This window comes from Passer domesticus, chromosome 5 (genome assembly GCF_036417665.1).
Source record: "Passer domesticus isolate bPasDom1 chromosome 5, bPasDom1.hap1, whole genome shotgun sequence".
Lineage (NCBI taxonomy): Eukaryota > Metazoa > Chordata > Aves > Passeriformes > Passeridae > Passer > Passer domesticus.
This window is the reverse complement of record NC_087478.1, coordinates 52,140,195-52,155,511: the sequence shown is the minus strand read 5'-3', so window position 1 is coordinate 52,155,511 and position 15,317 is coordinate 52,140,195. Positions and strand designations below refer to the sequence as shown.

Sequence of the window (15,317 nt, the reverse complement as noted above, 5' to 3'; positions counted from 1 at the left end):
CAAGGTGTCAGGTGCTTTTCTTAAGAGACTCTGGGTAGCTAAAATCATGGCTGATTTTATCTGGATGAAAGAAGCACTGACCTTCCTCCTCATCTCTGCTGCTGTCTTCAGATTCCCCAAATGGGTTTGCACGCCTGTGAAATAAGAATTAAAACTTGAATTACAGATTCTGGTCCTCACCACTAACAGATGCTGCAATACTTCATCTCGCCTGAAATCAAACTGTTACAGTGATGGATCACTGTCTCTGGCCATACCTGCCACCTCTGTTCTGGTCCAGAAATTCCATAGCAGGCAGTACTATATCAAATTGAATTGGTGTTCCAGGAGCAATGAGTTGTGTGGAGTCTTGAATGCCAGCTGATCCACTGGGAATTATTTTGTCATTTTCCATATTCTTTACAGTCTGGCTGAAATGCAAATGTAGAAAAAAATTATGTTTCTATCCATCAGTGACACCCTACCTTTGCTCTGGAAGAGAAACAAGATTATTCAAAAATACAAAGCAGGACTGAACCACTATGCAGACATGTAAGATATCTTCCTATTTACCTGTTACTGAGGACCCTAATAAAATCTTTTTTTAAACCTTATTTAGGACAAAAATAAACATTGGTATATTAAACCTGAATACAGATCAGCTCTGAGTGTGGGCTGACTTTCAGCAACAGGTGGCCATTTGTCTCCCTGCCCTGTCTATATTCCCAGCTGCATTACCAGCAGAGACCTGGACTTGTGTCTACACTTCTCAGTGACAAGCCCAACATCTTCCTAGGCCCCCTCAGCCCTGGGCTCAATACAACTGCACACGGTCCCTGCTCCATGCAAGGGAGAACGTTACCTGGGGTGCTGAACTTCATGTTTTTTTCCCAAGCTGGTAATGGGAGTCACTGCTTGCAGGGCTGTCTGATTTAATTTGATTGCAGCTGCCTATGAAAACAAGACAGAACAGCTCTTTTAGACATGTAGCTTACCTTACCATGTTGAAGAATAATGGGAGAGCAAGTTGAAGGAATGGACTGAAAGATCAAAACAAGCTCCCACCTCTGGATTGTCAGTAAGGTAGATCTGTCTGGAGATGTTGTTGATGGCACATATCCACTGGAAGGGAAAAATGAAACTGAAGTCTTCAAGCTCACTTGTATGCAAGAATAATAATATTAAGAAAATATTTTTACCTCCTCATATTCTTTCTTGCTTTCTGCTTGAAGAGTTATACCCCTAAAATATAAACACAGTGTGTAAGTGCTAACAGTGCTTATAGTAATCTCACCAAGCTTTACATCTATTAACTACCAAAGGAACAAGAATCAGGAATAAGCTGCAGCTAAAAGACACCACATGTTCCATTCAGGCACTTGTGGGGGAGGATGGAAGGTATGCTTTTAATTTGGAAACACCCTTCTGGAAACCCAGAAAAGCTTACTACTACACCAAGCAAGTTTTACAGGAAAGAGTATCTGAAGGGGTAGGTGTGACTGACTGTCCTCAAACAAAACGTCTCATACGCTTTGCCTGTAGGAGTAGTGATCTGAAAGCAGTATCTTCTGTCTTCACAGTCCACAGCCATAACCGAGCAGTTATCCAGGTCCTGAATCAATCCTCCAGCTACTGCTCCCCTTGGCTGACACATCAAGTTGCCACCTTGAGTGAAGAAATAGAGTCTTTCCCAAGTTGTAGTCACCAGACCTGTTTTACTGATGAGAAGGTGCAGTGATAAAGACTCATTACTGTTCAGAACTTTAGAAGTACTGTTTAGAAGTAACAGGTATGAAACTGCAAACATGGCCTGATACTAAACAATTTCATGTTCGCCCTGGCATTTTTTTAGTGATCTCTGTTAAGAAGAAAAAGAAGCACCTGTTCCTAGAAGAAACTAATCCGTAATGAAAGCTGAAGAAATAAATTAATTCCAAACATCCAAGTTAAAAATCGTATCTTCTAGCTAAGGAATAAAAGAGTATTGAGTAACTGACATGAAATACTATGTAGTTTCAGCACAAAGAATCATAATATAAAAAATTATCTACTGCAGTAGTATCTCAGAGTCCATCTCTTGCTTAGCTATAGAGTCCTATTATAGCGTAATCCAGTTTTTGGAATACTAAGAGAAATTGCTAGATGTACACTCACAAAGAAAAAAATTACTAGATAAACAAAATAATAAACTGATATTTAATCAATCACATAAATAGGGTTATTATATGCCACCAATATACCCAACTTGTGTGGAAGTTTATGGAAAATTTTATATGTAAAATCTGCAGACATAATTCTACATATGATACACATTCAAAGTTACAAACTTGCATTGTCCATAAGGCTTTTATTTATGTAAAAGAGGTCACTTATGAAAACATATGTTAACTACAAAATATAGCTACTTTTGTAAACACCATATCTCATTTAAGATTTGGGAACAATCTGAACCCAGTCTCATCAGCTTCTAATTTTTAGCCACTTGAATGCAGGAAATTTTTCCTGTAGGTACATTCAATAAGAAGCAAAATTCTGTTTTCAGAAAAATAGTCTCAAATGCCTCTAATTTGGTTAAAGCTTCAAAAATACATTTCCAAAGATGACAGAGGTACTCAGAGGATGAAAAGTAGAGCTACCAAACTGATTTAGGACCCTCAAACATCAATACCTGAGGAGTCTTTATGACCTTTCCCCCAAAAATGTAGCTACTAAACAAAATCAGGAGATAACAACAATCTTCTTACTTTCTAAGATTTAGGTAGCCAGCCTTCTGGATGAGATTTCTATTGATGGCAGGTGAAGTTACATCAGAATCTGGGGTGTAAACAGATTCATTAACTGCAATTAAGTCCTGCTGGGATATTCTCATTTTTTCAGCTTCGGCATCCAGCTCTCCTTGTATACTGGAAAAAAAACCACAACACAAAAAGAAACCCAAAGCCATCATTACCCATTTATACTAGGATACAGGTAACATCTGTAAGCCAAAATGAACAAAAACACCATCTGAGATTACCTTGGAGGGTAGTGCAAAGATGGAATTTATTTTTCTAATAGATGTTATAGGAAATACTGTTTTGTGATACTGAGAAATGTTGAGAGAGTTATTTTTTGAGAGACAGCTTCTAAAAGTAATGCTTCTAAGAATTTATACTGATGAACACATACAGACATTGCCCTACTATAACGGCATAGTTCAAAACAGGGTGTACTAGAGGATCTCTTGGCTTTCTCAGAACTGTCTAATGCCTCCAAGGCTGTAACACACAGGAATTCCTGCTTTGACACCACTTACTAACTGGTCATGGATTTTCATGAATTCAGAACAATACAGTAACAAAATCTATAGTTCAAGTCTCACTTTAGCTTTAATTCTTTGTTTATAATACTGTGTTCTGCTTTGGTGTGATGCAGAGAACATCAGGTCTGAATTAAATTAGACCATATTTTGCAAGCTAATGCCTTTCCACTCCAACACTGAATGTCAGAATAATTATTTAAATTCCATTTTTAATTACAATGGAACTACGCTGTCAGTTTTTACTTCAGTGTTATTTCAATCAATCTTTTGATCTGTCATTTCTGTTGCACCACAGAATGCTTTTGATAAAACATCCCTGGCACCTTTGTGGTTTCTGAGGCTGTATGTATTCCTTTTCCTAAGATGTGCTTCTCCCATCTCCAAGGCAGGAAGAAAAGTGAAGTAAACTTCAGCTCTGAAGTTATATGCATTTGTGGCAATTAGGCCAAGTGGTCACTGAGAATGTGTTAGTGTTAGTGTAGATATCTCTTGTGTTTTTACAGCATTAGCAATATTCACTGTATAAATGAAAATGCTTTTAAATGCCACTAAAATTCTGTAGCTGCACAATGGGTCACATCAGCTTGTTGTTCCAAAAGAACAAATATGCAAGTGAAAAGCTTTTAGCTTGACTGACAAGCAGACCTGACTCACTGAGGCCTTGTGATGCCCAGCACCAAGGAAGGAGAGGAATGGGCAGCACAGTTTTCAGTGGTTGTGCAAACTGAAGTCATGAAACCCTGTCTTGTGTCAGTCATTCTGTGATGCACAGTGCCATTCAGAATTTTACAAGCTTCTCTTTTGGTTCTTCCACAGACATCACACTCCTTTACTAGTTACATTTGAGTTGTACTTTCAAGCTTTACTGTCTGACAGACTTTAAACACAAAAACCAGGCTCAGCAAAATAACTGAGCAGCCTATTTTTGTTTCCATTTACTACTGTACACTGTCCAGAACCCAAATTCATCTGACTGTGGAAAACAAGGGCTTGTTCTATGGTGAGGATCCAATGGCAGGACCCTCCCTGTGCCTGTAAGACACAAGTAAGATGCTCCAGACTTTTTAAACAAAAGTCAAGATTTCAATGGCATTTAAAATCTGTCCTCCAGTCTGTACAAATGCTGTGTAAACAGTGTAGAGGGATTTATTTCACAAGTGAGTGTGCAAAGATATATAAGTATAAAAGTACAAAAAGTAAAGAATGATTTAGTGAAATAATCTACTGTACTTGTTTGCAGAATGGTTCTCAAGTTAACAGGTATGCATTATTTAAAGTGCCACCAGAGTGAGAATAAGTAATGATTTGGCTATAGCTTGATATGAAAGGAATGAAGGATTAAAGTCAAGGACTCAGTTGGGACTATATTATCTTTATGATCCATTCCAACCCCTTAACATTTTATCATTCTATGAATAATATCCTCTCTATTATGCTTACATTTCAAGTGTAAAGTTTATATTTACAGGGACTTAATTATAGAGAAACTCTCCACTACAAGTGGAGGATGTGGAGGGGAGGTGTAAGAAAAATGATCACAAAATTAGGAGTACAAAAGCAGTTTACTGAAATTTAAAACTTAGTCAAAGTAGGTTGAACTCACTGGACTAATACAGCCTACACTGGATGCAATAAATATGTTCCCTAGGGTAAGGAGTTTAGTTTGCCTTGTGTAGCTACACCATCAAACACTTTAGGCCCTAAATTTGAGAGCTTACTGGGTTATTGTTGCTGTATTATTACAGAAGACCCAGTAAATATAAATACCTATAATTCAGAGACCTTAAGTCTATTATATTAATACTGTTAACCTGTTTCTAGCCCAAATTCCATGCTTTTCTGTTCATGAAGAGACACAGGGATGTAAGAAAGCATGTGAACACTTTAAAGTATATAGTTTCTGACTATACTGTAAAAATACTCTCTTCAGTGTACAGACAGCATTTTCTTTTCCATGTACAAACACTTCCTTTCTACCTGTTACTTCAACAAAATATGCCCAACAATGCCATGTAAGCATGGAAGGAATCTCATTAGAAAGAAAAAGAGGCACTCTCTGGTACGTGCTGAAGGTTAGAGCGCTATTGCTCGGACTCCAATGGAATGACAAAAGCAAACAAAAGCAGGAGGTTACCTCTGAACCATGTCTGAAACAGATGACAAAAAGCTGTCCATCCTTTTGGAAAACATCTCTGCTCCTTTCTTAAAGAAGTTGATCTGAAAAATACCAAGAAAAAGGGCACTGAAGATTCTCTTGGCTTTGGCAGACAAGTAGCAGATTGTGGGAGTGTTAACAGTGCTTCCATTATGACTGAACTTTTGGCAGGTGATCAAACACATGGGCAAAACAGCTGCGTTGCCTTTCTTGCTACTTCCCACTTTTGCAACTCTCCACCCTTGCACACACAGATAAGCTACTGGCTGCTGACAGGTATGTTTCCAAAGAACTTGCTAAATGACTCAAATAAGGGCACAGGTAGCTTCTCCCACACTAGCCCTGGGCAGGGCTGGGGCCCGTGGTGTTAGGAACTGCTGTGTGCAATGTCACCCTATCAAAGGGAACGGGACACAAATCATCCATTAGATTTAGCAGGCCAACCTGAACTACCAACTCCACGATGACAGTTTTCAAAGTGCTGTAGCAAAGTCCATCAGCAAAGTGTAGCTGTGCTTGCAGAAGCCTCCAGGGCAATTAGTTGTATCAACTACAGTTTTACCATGGGTTTTGTTCTACTGAAGGAGCTAAAAAAAAGCTACTATGGCCAAAGTGCACATTATGTGATAGAAAATTAATTCTCTTAGCTGGCTCAGCAGGCACACAAAGCAAAACACTTGGTGTAGACTTGACCTTGTATTGTCTGCTGCAGGGCACAGCCATCATTAGAGCCTACTGGAAACTGCATGAAACATGGAAACAGATAGGATGTGTGTGCAATTAATTAGGATAAACACATAAAAATCAGTGACCTACTCTGGGAAGAGATGTAAAAGCAAATTCTTGGATGTTAAGCAATTTATTAGCTATTTCATCCACTTTTACTTGTGATTTCACTCCCTTTCTCTAACCTTGGGACCTAGGATTCCCAAGATTCAGATTTCTGAAACCATGTTATAGACCACAGCCTCCCTTTACAAAGGAGAGAAAGAATGGCCTCCTAAAGAATGATTTGCCTATTCTATTTCTGAAGCCTGTTTCAAGAGGAAAGAGCTCTAAATTCCACTGATGATATATGTTGATGCCAGTTTTCAGTCAAATGAACCCTCTATTAGCCACTGCTTCTTCCAAAATTTCCATATGACCTACTCATTTGTTGGAAATGTGAAACTGGAGACACATGCTTGAGTAATTAACTAAGAAAATACATATTTATACTGAAAGGCAGTTCACAATATTTAAGCATAAGCTAGCTTCTGGTTATTCAGTCATTCCCATGACAACCTGAGACTTCCCTGTATAAAGCATTGAGATAAAGCAGTTTTGCCAGCTGAAGTATGGGGAAAGAAAGTTCTGTTTGGTTTCCAGTAAAGAAACCAATGCAGTTCTTTCACTTAGGATAATTACAGCAGAGAAGCAGTGTGAACTCCCGTGGTGGGGAAAGTGACTAAATCCTCATTTACTACCTATTTTAAATGAGGCACATGGGCTGCAAATGACAGATGATGCAGATGATGATGAGCCACACTAAAATATCAAACAGAGCACCACATCCATTTTTCCTCTTTTCATAGCCCAGTTCTCATTTTCCAAACACTTTCTTTCATCAAATCCAAAGACCCTTAAAATGGGTAATAGTGAGAATCAAGTGCTGTGTAATACTGGTTGGTTGATCCCCCTGATATGCTGGAGGGTCAGACTTGAGAAATGCTCTATCAAATTGCTGTTAGAATAAAAATTAGAAAAATGATTTTCCAGCCTTATGCTCAATCCTCTCTACTGTTCTGTCCTTCCAGCTCTCCAGAGCTCTGTTCCTCATCGTGCACACTCCTCATTAGTATGCTGAACATTATGTGCCAGGAAGGGAACTGCTACACAGGAGAGATTGTGCAGACTGAGTAAACAGTGGAAGTAAATGCTACTGCATTTAGCTCAGCTGTGAAAAAACTAACGCTGGGCTGATTTTGCATTGAAGTGTATTGGATTTTCATTAGCATCCTTCCTGAATATCTAAACATTCAACTATCTGCCACAAACAAAATCTGTTGTTAGAATCTAGGCAAGCTGAATGCAAATTGTTTCCCCACCACACTCACTGTAATTTGTCAGGTCCCAAAATAAATACAGAACTACAATGTTTTACCTTTCCCAGGAACATGTCTAAGTGATACAGACACTTTACTGTCAATACCTGTCCCCGTGTATATCCTAGCATAGGTTCCATCATAGCCACTCTCTTCCTGTACTGCAGAGCATTCAGGGCACAGTAATATTGCAAGGATGAAAGGTGCTGCTTTCTTCTTGCATTTGCCACTTCTTTTGCCACTTCTGCCTTAAGCTGAACAAAAAATTATACAAGAGGTTGACAAAGTGTTACTGTGTATATGGATATATTTACTGATCATCTTCAAATTATTTTTAAATCATCATCTTTACAGAACTTCTCCAGGTTAAAATGAAGGATGAGAAACAAAGAAAGCAAATCTAAAACCCAAGGCAGGTACTTCAGGCCCTTAACTGTCATGATACTAAAGCATTTGGAGTTTGTAGTGACTACAAACTATGTAAAACTACCACCACTAAAAATATGGATCAGATCTCTGTGCAAGAAATTTATTTGCAGCTGAGATCAGAACACAAGTCTGCAAGTGCAGAATTCAGAGGTAATTCACAGTATGCTGTACCACACTGTGCTCCATAAGGCATTTCCTTTCAAGAACCATCCTGTAGAACAGATTCACTCTCAAGACAGGGCCAGCCATACACTTTTTGACAAAGGGATGTATTTTAGAATAGCAGTCCAGTGGGCAAAGAAGGAGGAATATAAAATAATCCCACCAAGAGAGTTATGTGCACTGTTAAGTGGAATGACAGGCCATACAGAGTAATTGAACAGGAAGGTACATGCAAAGAAATGCAATGCTTTAGGAACAGCAGACACAAGGCTTCATGGCAGTTCACAATGAATTGTGCTCAGTGATACTGCATCACCACCTCAGCTGTACAACACTAGGCCTATACAAAGCTATTTATAGTCACTTGGACTGCCTCTATCTGAAAAGCTCCCATGGATCTGAAGGGCTCTAGTTGAGCACAATATTTCATCACTTGCCTAACTTGGAGAAAACGGGTGTAAGTGCTGAGTTGATGTTTAAAAGCCTTGTGTCTGCTTGGAAACAAAATCACAAGTATTCCTGAGCTACTGTGAATTTAAGCAACGAACTCTCCAAAGTTCACAGTGAACAAGGATGTAGGCAGAATGGCTGATGAAAACATTCTATTTTCCCTTTCACATTTGTTACCTTTTCATTTTCTTTCCTTTTCGGTAACCTGCTATATTTTGCCATGGACACGTCATGTTCTGTAGACAAGGAATATTTATTTTTTTTTAGAAATGTGATGTGTATGTGCACAGATTAAACATGTCTTCTTTGCTCTAGCAGCTGCATATGAATAGAAACAAAACAGGGACACATACCATTGCTAGCAAGGCCAAAGAGATCCTTCAGTGTGCTTACTTCTGGAAAAGAGAAATCAAATATTCAAAGTAAAACCAGCTGTGAACACTTTGTTCAACTGAGACCATTTATGGCATATTTACTGCCGAAGTCACTCCAGCCCTTCCACAGCAGAGATGTATACATTGTGCCTGTCTTGCAAATGCTAAACCAGATGAGCTGCTAGAGAAATGAATAGGCAGATAGCTAATTAAGGGTGGAGTGAGTTTATTTTATTGAGCAAGTTGTCACTCCAAGAAAGATGCCTTATCTGCCAGTGTCATTTCTCCAAAGAAACCCCATTTCAGTACGTTTATTCTGACAAAAGGCCCGCCACTATCATGCAAGATCAGCAGTCCTGAACAATCTGACAGTGCTTATGTGATACTGAGAAATTTAAGACCCATGGATGTATGAACTAAAGCCTTCTTCCTGTATATGAATGTCCCTCAGTGTGGAACATTTTTGCTAAGCTGCTCTGTGAAAATAAATCTGTATCCAACACACCTGACTGCTGGGTATGATGCTTGCATTACAAATACTGGCCATGAAATTCTGATACAGGTAGAGAGAAGACAGGCTGAACAGGCACAGTAACTTCACAAGTGTCAGGCACAAGCTACTCTTAGTACCCCCACCAATATATGCTGCAACTGGTAAAAACTCTCTCAAAAAGCTACAAAGAAAGCACATTTACAAGAACAGACATTATGCAACTGTGAAAATATCAAGGGGAAACTGTAGAATGCCATCATGGTCTCTGATTATTTTTAACATCCTACTCATTAATCAGTTTCACTCTGCTTTTTTTTTTCCCCCAGAATGCTTCATTATGACTCAGATGAAGAAAGACAGAAGATTTTTCCATTTGTAAGTAACTTGTATTTAGAGGTTTCTACAATATTCAATGTATAGATGTAACAGGATCAAAAGTAAAAACAGTAACACAGTTATTCTTCCTTTCTGCCTTGTGGAACCCCTCTATGACATTCCAGTGTGGCCAGGTCTCCACTGAAAATGCTGTTCTACAGACTGCATCAGAAAAAGTAGATAGAATTTTTAAAAAACTGACATCCAAGGAAGTTGAACAAACTTCAGGTTTTTTGTCATGCAGCAGCTAAAGCTGTGGTTGCAGGCTTCATGTTCATTTTCATGTATTTTTTAATGAACAAGAGGGAAGAATCCATAAATATGGAAAAATAATTACTATCTCTGAGGCAACATGAAAGAGCTGAGGAAGTGTTTATACCATCAACATCTTACCATCCAAATTCTGGTTTATATTTGACAGCATATGATACATAATGTATTGTTAACACAGACACCTGGATGTCCTCATAATTTCCAATCAGATCCTATAAGGAACTTAAACCATCACTGTTTTGCTGTAGTCATTTTGTCTCACATCAAAATGAAGTCTGCAAGAAGGACATAAGTGGGACTGCAGAAAGTGAAATGAGCAGTGGGCTTTAAAAAATAAGAGAAAGAAAGAAATGCTGCTGCAAAAACTCACATTTCTGTGGCATAAGTAGGTAAGACTGTCCTTGACCTTGAATTTAAGCTTTTTTCTTTTGTGATTACATAAAATTTTTGTGTTACTGCCTTGCTGTTTAAGTAATGAAATCCCAAATTTGTGAAATCGGGTAATTTGCTTGGAACTACCCTTGCACGGCAAGGATTTAAAGAGGACTGATTCCTTAAAAAGGAGGGAATATACTATTCTCTGAAGTTAAAAGAACATTCTTGCTTGTGCTTGTCAAACAGCCCCAAACTTCTGAAGTGGAATAAATACTGTTTGCAAGCCCAATTCACTGCTAAATTTCCCTTCTGGGAATTACATCAGTGACTTCAGTGAAATTACACTAGTATAAAAACACAGTGACCCAACAAAGAACAAAGCTGTGTATTTTTAAACTTGCACCATATGGTACATAAAATGTTATGTGGTGAACTTGAACTGGTTTTGTCTGAGTAAGAGCATGCACCTGTCAATGAAATTGAAATAGCAGAAAAAAAAACCCACAAACTTTTCTGTGAATCATCAAAGAACAAATTAATACATGGCATTATGTCTCAGTTTGTGATGAAATAAACAAGAAGGAGCATATAAGGAAAACTGAAACTTAGAATATAATTTACCTGTGAGATCTTTTTCTCGAAATTGTATTATTGGGAGAACCATTGTATCTGCAAGCTGTTTTGCCAGTTCAGAATGAAGAATATTGAGCTGAAACAGAGAACTGTTCTAAGACACAATGTACATAAAAAAACCCAAACCACAGAGAACATCAAAACACACCAGCCACTTGTGTCCAGTGGATATAATGTACTTCAATGCTTGAAATACACTTCTCATGGTATCTGAGACAGATGGGGATGTCTCCCTGAATGCTTCATTCCAGCCTGGTATTTCCCAAGGATCCAAGAACTTCTCAGTTCCCACATAACAGATTAGGCCAATTCACTTGACCATTAATTCTAATGCTTAACCTAACGGGATTTAAATTATCCTTTATTAACCTGTTTTTGTTAAGTCTGAATGCCATGGAGTTACAGCCCCACCATCACAACTACAGTGTCTTTCCATGAACAAGGGTCAACCAGGACACAATCACAACAGGGGGCAAGCAAAACAAAAGGTCCCACTCAAATATTTTACTTTCATAGCAGTTCCCCATTCCTGTTTGTGTGTTTCTAAACCTCAGCACACAGCTGTTTTAAAGCACCCATGTGGACCATTTAGGATGAAGGCAGGCAAGGCTCTCATGTCAACAGTGGCCTGCTAAGAATATGAGATGTGTGCAGGTAGGACAGCTATCAATCCCACTGCAGGAGCACCAGGAAGGTGCCACACATTGAGGTGACCTCCTGCCTGTTTGCTCAGTGTCCTGGATACCTCCAGGCAGCCTCAAGCAGGTAAGGGTGAACTGAGGATTTCCCACGAGACAACACAATTCAATGCTGACAGAACAGACAACTAAAACAGGAACAAGGGAAGCTAACACACAGAAAAGGAGGCCAAGGAATGGAGCAAGTTCTCCTCAGGGAAAATGTGACTGACAAAACTGAGCAGCTACTTTCAGCTTTCTGCCCCCAAACAGCACCATTCTCTTGAACCTGGGAAGGGGAAAGCTCTTGTTTTGATCTATTTGGAGCTCACATAAGCAATTGCAAGACTTGTGATAAAAAATGCTCCTTTCAAGCATCCTGAGAACACACATGCAACAAGAAAAGCCTAAAAAAGAAGCAAACCTTTGGGATTCCTCTTACTACATCCTCAGAGTTATCCATGGGCTCTAAAGTTTTTTACTTACTTTTTGTCCCACAACCCTCTCCCCTCTACCAAACAGCAGACCAAACAGTACAACCTTTTGCCTTCTTAATCAAAGTTGGAAGTAGACAAACAAGAACAGATTTTCTGATGGCACAGCACTGCTCACAGCAGAGAGTGATATGATGAAACCTAAGCAAGAAGGACCTAGATATCAAGACCATACTGAAATTTTATATGGGCAGGTCTAACAAAAGCATTTACAAACACTTCAGTACTTAGTAGAAACCTCTAGGGCATGGGGGTATTCACTGCACACAGATTCACTGTCTTCACCTCACAGTACTGCAGCCTTCCCCAGACATCTCTGGATTCTGCATCATCTCACAGCAACTGAACTGCAGCTTTACCAATTCACAGCTGCCCTGCATCCATACCTAGCAAGTTTTGGCTCAAACTGCAGCATTTAAAGCTTAGAAACGTATCATTTTAATATGGAATTATGTAAAAGATTGCCCTAGCCTAGATGACACATCCTGCTTTAGTCCCTCTTGAAGTTCCCCTAGGAAATTCAGCCTTGCTCTGAGGACAGAATATGGGATGAAGCCACAGAAACACCTTAAACCATTATGGAAGGGTGATATCAAACTTCTTTATCCAAAATTAAACTACTCTAAAACTCAGGCACAATCTAGCCTTCAGTGGGAAGGCTCTGAATCAAAAGGAGAGACCCAAAGAAAAAACGCTAATATTCTGTATGGTAAAAAGAGAATATTAGCAATTCAAATTACCTCATCCACAACTTTTGAAAAATAATGGAGGGTGGATATCACTTCTTCATCTCCTTTACCTAAGGCAAAATGCTGGAAATATAAACACACATTTGGTCCATAAATTAGTAAAGATTAATATAAAATACAATACATGTTTTACTACAAATCTAATGAATATTTCTACAAAATGCAACAAATGCTAAAATAAATGTAAAACCAGATGATCATTAATATACACTCTTTTACCCTGCTCTTCTTGTATTAAATGAATGGATTTTGAACAACACTTAGTTCTTATTATACTCATTTTCAAGTCATAGAACTGGAACAAACTGACTTGTATCTTCATAAATTTATTAACTCAGATTTTGTACCTTTTTGGGTTTTTTCTAATGTGATTCTTTTCTTTTTTTAGGATTCTCAGAAATGACCCAACTCCCTTGAACATCCTGGGGAAAGTCACAACTGCCTTCACATGAAACCAAGTAAAGCAAATGCCCTGAGCACTTCCAGAAAACACAGTTTAGAGACTTCTTCACAAGTGCTGAGGCAGAAAAGAAATCAAAGTCATGTGTTGAACATACCTGCTTTTCATAGGCAAGGAGCTGCTTCGAAAGCTGTTGCGTGGCAAGACACATTTCATTCTAAAAACAAAAATGACATGTTAATAGAAATAATGAAAGGTCCCCAGCACTGCTGTTACCACTACTTTGTTAGCAACTTCTTGACTGAATCTGAAACTACTTTGACAAACATTCAGTTGTGTGCAAACAGCTAGTTCCAAAATACCTGCAGACATCCTGCTTTCAGTTAGGATAGAGTTAATTTCTTCTCAGCAGCTGTTACAGCGCTGTGTTTGGGATTCAGAGTAAGAATAGTGCTGAAAACACACTAATGTTTTGGATTTTTTGTGAAGTCATGTTTATCCTAAGTAAATGATTTTTTTTCCTTGTCCTACACTCAGCCAGTGAGAGAGCACGCAAAAGAAACTGGGAGGGAGCACAGCTGGGACAGACAACCCAAAAGGACCAACGGGATATTCCACACCATGGAACATCATGCCCAGTAAATAAACTGGGGCAAGTACCCTAAAGGGAGGCCAGTCTGGGTTCAGGAAGGGAGCTCTGGCATCAGTTAGTGGGTGGTGAACAGCTGCAATGTGCATCACCTTTTTTTTTCCTTTTTATTATCATTATTATAATGTACCATTATTATTTTACTTTATTTTCAATTATTAAACTTCCTTTATCGTAAAATACAAGTTTTACTTTGATTCTCCTCCTTATTCCACTGGGGTGAGGGGAAAAGAAATGTGGTTGAGCAAGCCCCACAAACAGGGCTGGCAGAATTTCCGGCTGGGCTTAAACCATGACAACAGAGAAGCAGCAGTAGGAGGTACATACTTCAGATCTACAGTTTAATTACTTTGAATAGAGCTAAGATTTGGGCATTTGGTTCTAGGCTTGGGTTTCTCCCCATCACAAGAATATAAGAAAACTAGAACAACCTCAAAGATTGAGGTATATTGCCATATCAGCATAAGAATGTTTCATACAGGTTAATCATCTCTCCCCAAAACTTACATCAATAAAGTGAACCAGAAGATGTGCCTCATGATGCACTCACGCTTAGGGAATGTACCAATGTAATTACAGCACTTTAAGTGGCTACAAGAGCACAAACCAGCACATCTCTCTTTTCCTGAAAGTATACACACACTTAAGATGTGCTTACACCAGGTAAGATTTGTAGAGCAGTTGTGTAATTTTACCTGACAGCTGGAAAAACCAGACAAGCACTTGGATATGTCAATCTTTAATCAAGGTATTCCTAACACTAGATCAACTGCTCTGTCCCTGATCTGTTAATGAGGACTTAAAACAAGAATAAAAGAAAAAAGGGAAGGGGTTAACTGACATCTGTCTTAACCCCTATCAGATCCTTTTTGTCCTCAGAAACGCAGAGAACCAGTAACTTTAAATTTAAAATTAAACTTAACAAACTATTCCTGTCTTCAAATATATAGAGAGTTTGTAAAACTAGGAGCAGATCTCTGAACTGCTTCAATAGAGCCCTTTTTACTAGGGCTGATACAGAAAACCATTAAAACTGGGACAGAGCTTGTGTGCTGTCTTATTGTCCCTTGTCATCCTGAGCAAGCAGAGCCCAGCACAGTGAACTATGTGGGCCAGAGACCCTGAAACACCCTCTGCTTTGGCCTGCTGCCACCTGTGACATACTGCATTACAGCCTGGTGCTTCTGCTCTGCCATGGCACGCCAGGAACGGGGGTGCACAGGGCAGAAGGGCCCAACGTTCAGTCAGTGTTAAAGGGTGCTCAA

The 15,317-nt window shown here is 39.0% G+C and overlaps 2 protein-coding genes across 4 annotated transcripts in view; one reads left to right on the top strand and one right to left on the bottom strand.

The window, feature by feature from the left end:
* WASHC4 (WASH complex subunit 4) overlaps positions 1-14,237 on the top strand; it is a 57,997-nt gene extending 43,760 nt beyond the window's left edge. The window contains exons 34-35 of the transcript XR_010362493.1: positions 9,754-9,802; positions 13,392-14,237. The gene's annotated coding sequence lies outside the window, so the exon portion shown is untranslated. The remainder of the gene's footprint in view (positions 1-9,753; positions 9,803-13,391) is intronic.
* APPL2 (adaptor protein, phosphotyrosine interacting with PH domain and leucine zipper 2) overlaps positions 1-15,317 on the bottom strand; it is a 33,431-nt gene that overhangs the window by 4,798 nt on the left and 13,316 nt on the right. For 2 of the 3 annotated variants that reach the window (XM_064420457.1, XM_064420460.1), the window contains exons 3-16: positions 13,561-13,620; positions 12,995-13,066; positions 11,072-11,159; positions 8,914-8,955; positions 8,738-8,796; positions 7,627-7,773; positions 5,415-5,497; positions 2,724-2,882; positions 1,509-1,697; positions 1,179-1,221; positions 1,045-1,101; positions 842-930; positions 258-410; positions 82-134 (exon numbers count right to left, since the gene is read on the bottom strand). In XM_064420457.1, the coding sequence (XP_064276527.1) occupies positions 82-134; positions 258-410; positions 842-930; positions 1,045-1,101; positions 1,179-1,221; positions 1,509-1,697; positions 2,724-2,882; positions 5,415-5,497; positions 7,627-7,773; positions 8,738-8,796; positions 8,914-8,955; positions 11,072-11,159; positions 12,995-13,066; positions 13,561-13,620 (1,294 nt within the window). Of the gene's footprint in view, positions 1-81; positions 135-257; positions 411-841; positions 931-1,044; positions 1,102-1,178; positions 1,222-1,508; positions 1,698-2,723; positions 2,883-5,414; positions 5,498-7,626; positions 7,774-8,737; positions 8,797-8,913; positions 8,956-11,071; positions 11,160-12,994; positions 13,067-13,560; positions 13,621-13,765; positions 13,787-15,317 lie in introns of those variants that run through there. The other variant, XM_064420459.1, reaches the window with a different exon arrangement.